The sequence below is a fragment of the Olea europaea genome, chromosome 3, assembly GCF_002742605.1.
Source record: "Olea europaea var. sylvestris chromosome 3, O_europaea_v1, whole genome shotgun sequence".
NCBI lineage: Eukaryota > Viridiplantae > Streptophyta > Magnoliopsida > Lamiales > Oleaceae > Olea > Olea europaea.
In genome coordinates, this window is record NC_036239.1 from 6,267,685 (window position 1) to 6,279,038 (window position 11,354).

At 31.5% G+C, this 11,354-nt stretch overlaps 2 protein-coding genes across 3 annotated transcripts; one reads left to right on the forward strand and one right to left on the reverse strand.

The window, feature by feature from the left end:
- Nucleotides 1-231: 231 nt before the first annotated feature.
- LOC111383869 (uncharacterized protein At2g34160-like) lies at nucleotides 232-2,129 on the forward strand. Its single transcript, XM_023008055.1, has 4 exons — nucleotides 232-800; nucleotides 1,023-1,085; nucleotides 1,189-1,253; nucleotides 1,739-2,129. The coding sequence occupies exons 1-4, from the start codon at nucleotides 647-649 to the stop codon at nucleotides 1,844-1,846; spliced, it is 390 nt and encodes a 129-aa protein (XP_022863823.1). The 5' UTR covers nucleotides 232-646; the 3' UTR covers nucleotides 1,847-2,129.
- Nucleotides 2,130-3,024: 895 nt separating this feature from the next.
- Nucleotides 3,025-7,957, reverse strand: LOC111383857 (myosin-binding protein 1-like). Of its 2 annotated transcripts, XM_023008040.1 has the most exons (4): nucleotides 7,689-7,957; nucleotides 5,708-7,090; nucleotides 3,916-5,354; nucleotides 3,025-3,202 (listed from the first exon to the last, which is right to left on the reverse strand). In XM_023008040.1, the coding sequence occupies exons 2-3, from the start codon at nucleotides 6,987-6,989 to the stop codon at nucleotides 4,225-4,227; spliced, it is 2,412 nt and encodes an 803-aa protein (XP_022863808.1). In that variant the 5' UTR covers nucleotides 6,990-7,090; nucleotides 7,689-7,957; the 3' UTR covers nucleotides 3,025-3,202; nucleotides 3,916-4,224. The 2 variants fall into 2 exon arrangements, with proteins under 2 accessions (XP_022863808.1, XP_022863816.1); XM_023008048.1 differs by lacking the exon at nucleotides 7,689-7,957 and having other exon boundaries at nucleotides 5,708-7,265.
- Nucleotides 7,958-11,354: the final 3,397 nt, after the last annotated feature.

An 11,354-nucleotide genomic window follows, 5' to 3' on the forward strand; every position in this document is an offset into this window, starting at 1 on the left:
AGAGAGTTTTAAGAATCTCCTATATTCTAATAGATAGTGTTAATATACAGAATCCATCAACCTTGAAAGAAATTCAAACTGAAAAATTGTAAAAGATACAGCAAAGACGAACATATAAGAGAGTTTCAAGAATCTCCTATATTCTGATAGATACTGTTACAACTGAAAAATGTAGTTCACAAAGTAAAATGAAATTCCTTCCAAGGAAATTTGTAAGCTACTCTACAAATGTGCATAGCCACTAGTTTTGATACTGATATGATATTTACTCGGTCAAAAGGGGCTTTAATTTCGGTTTTCCATCGAAATTTTTCCTCATGCATGCAACAGCATTACCCCTAATTTTGTGCTCTATAGATATATAGTAACCAACAGCAAAATTTAGAGATTAATGTTGGATTTTTTTACATATTTGGAAAGGGAAAAATGACTATGGAAACTGATGCAGTGAAGCAAATAAACCGTGAAAATCTGAAGAAGAACAAAATTCAAGTGTCTAACACCAAAAAACCTCTCTTCTTCTATGTCAATCTTGCTAAGGTAGGTACTCTCTCGGGATTGGATCCGCGTATCTTCTTCTTCCTCCTCTTCGACCATAAAATGATCATCTTATCATGATAATTTTGTCAACGGATGCTCCTATTCTATGCTTTTGCAACGTAGCATGAGTATGTATCGTACTAAGTTGATCAATATAATTGCTAGGACAATGTTAAAATCGACATATAAACATATTTTCTTTATGATGCAGAGGTACTTGCAACAGAATACTGAGATTGAGCTTTCTGCTTTGGGCTTGGGTAACAATATCCTTGAACTAGTTATTAATTTTTCCTGTTTTTGCCCACGCTTGCATTTTTCTATATTCTAATCTTTATTCGTAAAATTTGAAACAAGACTATTAGAGTGAAGATGAATTTATTTATTTATATTTATATATTTGGCACCTTAAATTTACCTATTTATCATTATTTTGATGAGAAATAAGTGGTTGAGCTGACATCTGTTACAAATCATTACAGCAATTACCACAGTTGTCACAATAGCCGAGATTCTAAAAAATAGTGGATTTGCCAATGCGAAGAGTATGTACTCTTAACAAAGATAAAATTAGCAAAAATTGCAGTTTTGGAGAATGACAAGTTTCCTAATATAATTTTAATCTTTGTTGTGGTATTATTGGAGCAGAGATTTTAACATCCACAGTAAGAATGAAAGATGAAGCCAAAGGACGTCTAGTTCAGAAAGCCAGGGTCAGTACCTATATGCTCTTGTATTTCTTATGTAGCATTAAATTACCTCATCTGATAGGAACAATTTCACGTACATTTATATCACCAATATTACCATTACGTGCACAAGAAATTTTATTTTATTTTATTTTTTCACTAAAAACCTGACAAATTTTGCTTGATTTCGAGGATGTGAGACTTAATTTTAAACTATGAAAAATGGGTTTAGTTTATTTATTTATTTTTACATCTTTGACATGTAAAATCACCTCGTTTAAAAGTATGAACTATTAGAAAATAAAATAATTACATGAACACATCATTGTCTCCTCATGTGCAGTCTAGTTCTATTATAACTCGTGAATTTTTCATTATTGGGTGGGCGACCTGAACTTTATGAGTTTTGCGATACTATGTTGAACCCCTTATTCTTGAGCATAGCTGAACTTCTCGTGTATAAATACACAATAAATGAACAGGTTTTTTTGCTTTTGCAACATGTTCAGATTGAAATTGTGCTGGAAAAGGGAGAGAAATTTGAGACGCTGATGAATCAGAGACCAGCAGCAGTGCAAGAAGCAACTGAAAATGGGAAAGTTGAAAACAAGCAGTAGAATCTACAATAGATGGCCTGTTGTTTGTATTCTAATTTATTTTGGCTTCCATTCTTACTATTTCTCTCTTTGTTTCTGTTTAAAAACAAAAAAATAGCTAACAACTTATTCCATTCAAATTGTGCTATGACATTACTAATTGTAAGAGTGAAAGAAGGTTTCCCATCAAATTTCGTCATGCGTTTCTCTTACATGACAAGGTGGTCCATTTATTATCATGTTTGGTACGACAATACTGAATGAGATTAAGGAAGAAACCCAAACAGACGAACTTTTCTTATTACCAAACAAAACTTTACTAGAAATCGAAATATTTCAGAGTTCAATATAGCATTAAATAGGACTGGGCAAATCTCCCGAACCGAACCGACCGAACCGAACCCGAACCGAACCCGACGGTTCTTGTCAAATTAAATACCCGAACGGGTATCTGAATTGAGAACCGACGGGTACGGTTCGGTTCTCGGTTCTAGACCAAGAACCGAAGAACCGAATAAGAACCGAATCTTTCTTTTTTTTTTTATATTGATTAAATCAAATTATTTTAATTTTAATTTTTTCTAAACAAATTAACAAATTAATGATTTCTAAATCCAAATTTTTGGCCCAATAATTTGTTTCATTTCTAATTTTTTAATTTTTGGCCCAATTACTCATTTTATTATTTCATTTCTTAGCCAAACAAGATCAAATATACTAAATAATCCTAAACACCTACAATAAAGTGCATAACGTTGTCTCGACTCTCGCAGCCTATCTAATATTCCAAAACCTATACAATCGTCGGCCGACACTCTGACCTCCGATCGAAGCCGTGACTTTCCCCGACTGAAACTTTGATCGTAGCGATTATTTGAACAAAATAGTTTACTAATCTCTGACATTCCAAAACTATTGAATGTATCATTAGTCGTATTTATATAACGTTGTTATAAATGTTAAAAAATTTAATTATAGTACAGAACCGAACGGAACCGAACCGATCCGAACCGAACCGAATGGAACCGAACCCGAACGGTTCCATAATTATATTTGGACCCGACGGTTCCATTTACTAGAGACCCGAAAAGTTTGGTTCGGTTCTAAAGAGAACCGAACCGAACCGACCCGCGCTCACCCCTAGCATTAAACATTAAATGTCCTTTTCTTTATGCAAACCAAAATTAAACATAGACAAATAGAATTAATCACACAGGCTCAATTTAACTCCTATATATAGAAATAGAAAAACAAAAGGGTAAAGAAGTGGTTTACTTCACAATTGATTTAGAATTTCTATAACCAGCTGTACATCATCACAGTTACCTTCATCTGGCATTCCAGAAAGTTGAATCATCTTCTACCACAAGAAGGCATCTGAAAACATATTAACAAAGCTTTAATTCGTTCTGCAATAATATGAGAAATTTTTTAAGGAAATCGAGCATTTCTTGTAGATATTAGAAGTTCTTGAGCATACGTAGTATAGAAAACATATCTCACATTGCAGTGCCCTATTACTCAACAAAATCATAACCAAAAGTAGACTAATCCATCATTTTGGAAGAAACAACACATTAGTAATGAATTCACATACGATAGGCATTAAAGAATTATTTGCATGTTCGTTGTAGCTAACGGGTTGCATCCCTTCTTACCTTGAAATTTTTTTAATACCGTACAGAGATGCTTATATTATCAACTATTAACAATATTTCGAACTCAGTATTCTTGTAGCCACTTGATGATTCTTTTTAAATATCCCCCCTTCTTTTTGTCTTTTCTCACTCATCTGAATCAGAAAAACAATTATCCAGTATGCTTAACTTTTCATGACATATCTTTATATTTCATACTAAAACGAAAGGCTTCCTGCATTTGAAAATAAGGCATGGACTAGGCTCACGAAATACATGACTGATCTAATAAAAGACGTAATAGAGTTTCCTTATTAATTTCTAACCAATGACTAATTTATAACTCAATTGCAATCCTGTCTATATGTACAATGACAATGAGTCAAATCCATTACGAAGGGAAAATAGACATGAATAAGATCGACAAATAAGATGAATTTGTAAATTTTTTACCTTTTCAGGTGGAGCTCAGTTATAGAAATTCTTATTGAAAGTTGTTTTCTTCTTCTGATTTGAATTGAATGTACTTCTAGCAGGCAAAAAGGTACCCTTCTCAAGTGATAACAGCATGTTCAAGAAAACTCGGTTCTACCTTTCTAAAGTTTTTCTCAAAACAGAAACCTCATGTGTAAGAGCATCTCGCCCATATCTTGAATGACGTGTTAATTATATTTGAATCCACTGTTTTCTTTCATAAAATATACTCAGAATTTCAATGAAAAAGCAAATTGATCCTGATTGTATCTTTTGTAAACGATTCTCTCACTTTCCACCATTTTCTTGAGACGCCTGCCTGTAATCAAGTTCTTTGGAAGCACTTACATCGCTCTCTTCCTCTCCCGAATTGTTTCCATCAGTCATCTTGGAGCAGACCTCTTTTTTCGAGAATAAATTATCCTTTTCTTGTAATTGTTTTAAACATTGCAAGACATATTGTTTTTCATCTTCAACTTCCACAAAGGTCTTACCGTCCTTATTCCCAAACATCTTCAGAGCTTCAACAACTGTATTGATAATATCAAATTTATCATCATTTGAACTGTGAAATGCAGTGGTATTAAATTCTAAATGGTTTGAATCTAATTGTGTTCCCTTCAATTCACCTGCACCAGATTCAGGGCTTGGCATCAAAATGTGACCTGACAAAGATATATCTCTAAGTTTGTTCTTGTGCAGTTCAAGTTCAGTTTCTAAATTTTGAATCTCCTTCTCCTTCTCTGCAAGCAGGTCGTTTGCTTTCTGCAGTTCTTCGCCCTCATACTCAGCTTGCTCTTCTGTCATTCTTAGGCATTGCAATGTCTCCATATAGAGAGCTGCCTTTTCTTCTTGTAATCTAGTAATCATCGCCATTGCTTGATTAGCAGCAACTGCAGAAGCATTTCTCTCTTCCTCCAATTCTTTATATAGAGCACCTATTACTTTTTTATCATGCTCAGCCTGACGTCTTAATCGATCTATCACAGTTTCACCTTCAATTTCACTGATAGTGCTTCCTTCAAGAGATATATTAGATTCATTTCTCTCAAGCGAAATCCTTCTTTGCAATATCTGCATCCCTATAGCGTTAGAAGCATCAAAATTTCTAAACTCATCGCTATTTGCAGACACCCTAGAGCTCATATCGTTTAATGATGGATCAATTCCACGAGAAGATATTTGTGACAGCAAGTGCTTCACATCTTCACTGGCTCTCTCAGAGTCCTTCATAGACCTCTGTTGTTCTAAGAGTCTTCCAGACAACTGTCTTCCAACATTGCCAACAGCTAAATTATAAGCATCATTAAGATCCAAAGAATTAGTCGTCATTTGCTGAAGTGGTTTCACTTTCAAACTAGAAGTTTCTCCACCCTCAAAGGTAACTTCTCTCTCCAATTCAGCCATGGCTTTGGCATCTACAGCAAGAAAGCAAAGAAGATAATAGGGTAGGCAAGATGGTCAGATACAACTGCCACATCATATTTTCAGAATCATCTTCGTTCTTCTTTAAAAGAAGAAAGCAGAAAAAAGAGTAAAGCCATTTCAATAGCATATCAGGCTATCAGCCAATTTTGAAACTTATCTTGATTTAATTTTTTTCTCAAATTATTTAAGTAAATAATTTAGGAACAAAAGATGAACAAAAAAAAAAACGTATTTCAGATCAAGAGAGATTTGTGTCCTCCTAATGATTGCTGGTATTGGAAAAGGTAAGCAAATCCAATAAAGAAGAACAAAAATATAGAGACACGAAAAATGCAAAACTCACCAATTTCGTTTGATTCATAACTTTGAGTCCCAGAAACCTTGGGCTGCTGAAGTACCTCGTCAAAATTTATGAGCTCAGATAATAAGGAATCATCATTTTTGCGGTTAGCTTGTAGCCAAATAAGTTCCTCCAACCCATGATGTTTAATGGGTGAGTCAGATCTTGCATTGCAGCAGGAATTATTAGAGCCCAGTTGTACCTCTGACTCAGAAAGTGGAAGCTTGGTTGAAGAAGCTGGATGTATCAATTTCTCTAGAACTACATTGTTAGCAAGAGAAATGATTGAAGGTTCTGGTTGTACATACTCAGCAGCTATATCTTTGTCCCATGACTCCATTTTACGAATAAGTGCACAAGCACTTTCATCATCAGAAAATGGAGTTTCTGATTCAATATCTGAAGTAACATTGATCTTTACATATTCCACATGTGACAGAGGATCAGCATGAGCAATAACCATACGTTCTGGTTGTCCATACTTTGCAGCTAAATCTATATCTGGTGACTCCATTTCACGAATAAGTGCACAAGCACTTTCGTCATCAGAAAGTGGAGTTTCTGATTCACTGTCAGAAGTACCATTGATTTTTGAATATGCTACATGTGACAAAGGATCAGCATCTTTTTTCCCCGAATGGTGGAAGTTAGATGTTGCATCTTTAATATCCTTCAACTCATCCCTATTAGGTGCAGATGCTTCAGATAAAGGTGCATGAAGCTCAGCTTCCTCAGTGTTGATTGATTTAGGTTGAATTAAATTATCAGCATAACTTGTAGATATCCATTTCTCATTGCAACAAGAACACTCTCTCCTGTCAGACGAACCGAGATTATGTTCCCAAGATAAAGAACCTTGATCAAGCCCAGAATGAGGCTCAGCTCCCAATTTGCTGACCAATATTCTGTACGTTTCAGCATTTGACTTGTTTATTGTGGCAAATGAGAAAAAGCAACTTTCACATGTTTCATGAACATCAACGAGATTGTCTTGATGATGACAAAGAACTAAAGATGAAATCTTTAACTTGTGCTTGTGGCATATCAGATCCCAATAAAAACCTACTCTCTCATTGCCAAGAACATGATCAAGTCTAGAGCAGAGCAAACACGGAATTTGCAAGTGGCTATAACGAGCAAACCTTGTAATTAAGTATGAGAAACCAGCATCGATAAAAAGCATAAAAATCAGCAACCATTCATGAACTGCTCCAACTAGAGCTGTGACAATACTAGGGTAAACTTTCTGCTGAAATTCAGCGGTTGGAGTACCCCTTGAATCCATTGACCAGTTGTTACGTAACACGAAGAAAACTCTACAACACCTCAATGGAACAGTAACTCAATATTCCCAAAATACAAGACGGTCCACGGTGTAATCTAATGCTGTAAACGTAAAGAAATTCATAAAGACCGGATCAACTAAATCAGAAATAAGCCACTGCAACTTCAATAAGATTTTCACTATACACATATTTATGTATGAACTAAAAAATTCACAGCTCAATCAAACTATGCATTCATGATGATATTCAGAGACTCGTACATAAGGCCTTATCATAAAAGGGTAATGCTACAAGTACATCAGAGGATGTGTCCATCCCCTCACGTGGAGGGGACCACTTCGAATAAATTACACCGTTATAGACACCGCATTATGTATAAGTAGCATATTCCTATCATAAACCCCTTAAGAGAGGCAAAAACGAAACAAATATTTGAATATGCCTGAATGAGAGAAACTTGGAATCGACTTCATGAAAAGTCGAAGAACCTTGATAAATATTACAGCCAAATAAACAAATTAATTAAATGATTTGAAAAATAGAAGATCCAAACCCGCGATCTCTGAAAATCAATCGTAAAAGAGATCAATCGTAATGTATATAACTTGGAAATAGAAATATACATGTGATGCAACATACGATTTTTCAAAAGAATTAAAATTAAGGAAACAAATACCAAAAAGGAAGCAGAATAAAACCTGGTAATCTGAAGAATCCAAGAAAACAGTTGGGCATTCCCTAAAGAAGCACTTTCACCAAATGAAACAGTAATAGTTACAAGAACAGAATGAGAAGACTCAAATCAAGAAAATAGAAGACAGAGTCAATCTTGTATTAGAATAATTTATGTATCTACAAGTTAGTGATGGGGGTGATGTAATGTAACCGAAAGTGTGCGCCCAATTCTACTAAGAAAATAAGTGCACGTAGCTTTTACAGATATGCGACAATTTCCTCTTCTTTCTTATAATACAATGTTGAATAAACGAAAGTTAGGAGAAGAATCCACAGCCGACCATAGCCAAGTACAGCCCATATGGCTGACAACTTATTCAACCCCCCTTTGATTAAAATAATTTTTTAATAAATTTTGATAAAATCTAACTATATATATATATATATATATATATATATATATATATATATATAAAGTGTGGATTGAGGAAAAACTTTTGAATACCAATTATACCATTACACATTTACCTATATATCCAATATACCCTCATTTGGTTTACAAAAAGAAAATTAAAAAATAAATAAATGAAAGGTTACATTAATATGCTATATTTATTATTTACCCTTATTTAAAATTTGTTTTGATTGACAATTAATAATGCGAATACCTAAGTTTAGATAAAAATGAAATACCAAATGATTCAATTTATTCCCCTAAATAAGATAATTAATAATTATTATTGCTTTTGAAAATTAAGTCAACTAAATAATAATATTACATATATTATTAACTACAGAATACCAAATGATTCAATTTATTTCCTCTAACTAAGATAATTAATAATTATTATTGCTTTCGAAAATTAAGTCAATTAATTTCCATTAGACACAATTATTAATAGTTATTTAACAAAAATATTATCACATACAATCAAAAGAAATTATTTAAATAATTTTTTTTTTCAGAAAACAATAGTATGTAATAATATTTATTAATTATTATTGAACACGTGTTCTTGTCTTGATTTACCTTCTTTGAAATAAGAAAAAACTAAAAGTACTTGCAATGAGAGTGAAAATCATACAACCACAAGGGAAAATCGAGGTCAACAATTTTTAAAGAAATCGAATAATCACATAAATAAATTCACATTCATTACCCTTGAAGAAATAGATAATGGTATATTTTTTGTTCATCAAAATTGAATGGTAAGTAACTAATTATTTGAATAATAACTATTGAAATTTTAAATCCTCAACATAAACATGATTAAGAACATTATTGGTTTACATTATTTATATTCATTTATAAAAATCTAAAATTTATGTCCATGATATAAAATAGAAATGCTTCAAATGTTAACATTATATATATAGTATTAAAACGATAATGTTAATACTTGAAACTCTGGTGTGGAAAACTTTTAATTTCCATTTCTGCCTTTTATATTTTATTTTAGACAATCGTGCTTTTAATTTTAAATGTATAATAATCGTTACTAATTATCGAATATATTATAAGTCAAAAATTTTAATATAACTCTACTTCATTTTATCTCCTTTAAAATATAAATTTCATTACTTTACATTAGAGTACTTTACATAAATCAATTTAAGTTTAATTACTTAAAATTGAAGCTAAATATACATAATACATATTCATCAAAAAATACTACAGTATAAAGGTATGCATTAATATAATAGTAGATTAATTGTGTTTGTGTTCCAATAATTTGTACATGTGTGAATATTTTCATATGATTTACATATTTGTGTTTATGTAAATTTCAAATAAAAGAATGAAAAGTCATGAGACGTTGATAAAAAAATATTGTATTCGAAGAAATGTTATTGTAATTAAAAGATTATATTTCATTTTATTCAATATTTTGACATTATATACACATTTCCATAAAAAGTTTTATTCATATATGATATATTCATTATATTTAATAATTATACTTTTTTCTTTAATAATATCAATTATCTTTACAACTTTTAAAAAATAGACAATAGTACGTATATAATTCGGCCGATACATGAGACATGCAAATCACGTACTTACTGCTAGTTTAATAAAATGTACGAGTTAAAGTAGATAAACGAATCCATAAAATGTATAATTATAATTATTTATTAAATTTTGACTTAAATTTTTATCAACATTTTTAGCTAAATTAAATAGAAATCGACAAACCAACATTTACTTTAAACATGACCTGATTTAATACAAGTAGTGTTGCGGATTGACTCGTCTGTAATTAGGTCAATCTCTATTGAAGGCTTTTGGTGGTGCTAACACAATTTGAGTAACGTGGTTCCTAATTTTAGGCTTAGCCCTATGTCAAACTTGTTTAAATAAGCATTCTCATTTTATTCTATAACGACGAAAAAGATTATCATTTGTTGATTTTATAACTTTAGTCCTACCATAAAATTTCATCACATTTCCGTATGATACACTGGATCCAGCCTTGAGTTTGGATACGGACTACAATATAAATATACACGGATTTATTTCTATAAAAAAAAAAAAAAAGTAGACAATTTCATGGGCAGACACGGATTATAGCACGGTCGAGCCCGTGCCTGGATCCGCCAGTGAATACACACCTATTCTCTCAAAACAATAGAAAAAGAGATTTTTGACTCCGTTTTAACTAAATAATGACAAAAATTCATGTAAATAATGGAAAAAAAACCATGGACAAATATAGAGGAGGACTGGATCGGTATATATCCTGATTTAGTTCCAGCTCAAATTCAATTTTAAACTAATCTTTTGTTTATTTTTATATGTAGTTTATTAAAAAAAAACGCAGTCCATGTAAAAAAAAATGCAATCCAAATTTTGGCTCCAAATTCAAACCTACTTAATCTCGTTTTGACAAAGACACAAAGTATTCAAATTCCAAAATTTACTCTGTCTTTCTCATTTCTTTATCGACTCGATGACTTCATCAATAGAACAAATCTATTCTTGTTGTTTAAACACTTGTTTTTGCAATTAATCAGGCTTTGGTAGAACATAGAAAATGTTTTATTTTTATAATTTGAAATACTTTTTTTTTTTTTTTTTAATGAAAGGCATTGATTGATAAATTCTTGCAAATGTAAAGGAAATAAATGTACATTCAATTTTAGAGTAACTGGTGCAAAAAAAAACCCTGACATTTCCCTCCATTTGCAGAATACCCAATTTCCTTTCATTTTGAAGGAATATCCCAGTCCAAATTTTGCTAAATACAAAACTTATTATTATTATTATTATTATTATTATTATTAGTAAAACATTGTGAAATAATGAATATCCTCCTTTTCAAATAGAATAAAAATAAATAAATAAAGAATTAATAGCCCTCGTAATTTTAAATTTTTCAAAAAAGTACAAATGAGTCCTAAATAAAAAATCAAAATAAAAAATTTAGAAAAAAAAAAAGAGTCTCTTTCCCACCCAAGTAACTCATCTATCTTCCCCCTACCACCCCCATTTTTAATTTTAATTTTTTAATTAGTTATTTGGATAAAAAAATCACCTTCCCACCCACCTCTCCCATCTATTTTTCTCCTACCACCCCCATTTTTAGTTAAAATTTTTTAATTATTTATTTGGAATTCATTTTATACTTTTAAAAAAAAAAAAAATTGGGATACGATTGCAAGTAATTTTTTTTTTTTTTTTTTTTTAA

What these genes read in the sequence shown, in the direction of transcription:
- LOC111383869 (XM_023008055.1), top strand. Translation starts at nt 647, where the DNA reads ATGCTTTTGCAACGTAGCATGAGTATGTATCGTACTAAGTTGATCAAT. An exon ending in GCTTTCTGCTTTGGGCTTGG is followed by an intron (nt 801 to 1,022) that starts GTAACAATATCC and finishes AAATCATTACAG; the next exon opens with CAATTACCACAGTTGTCACA. An exon ending in TGGATTTGCCAATGCGAAGA is followed by an intron (nt 1,086 to 1,188) that starts GTATGTACTCTT and finishes TTATTGGAGCAG; the next exon opens with AGATTTTAACATCCACAGTA.
- LOC111383857 (XM_023008040.1), bottom strand. Translation starts at nt 6,989, where the DNA reads ATGGATTCAAGGGGTACTCCAACCGCTGAATTTCAGCAGAAAGTTTAC. An exon ending in TTATGAATCAAACGAAATTG is followed by an intron (nt 5,355 to 5,707) that starts GTGAGTTTTGCA and finishes TTCTTGCTGTAG; the next exon opens with ATGCCAAAGCCATGGCTGAA.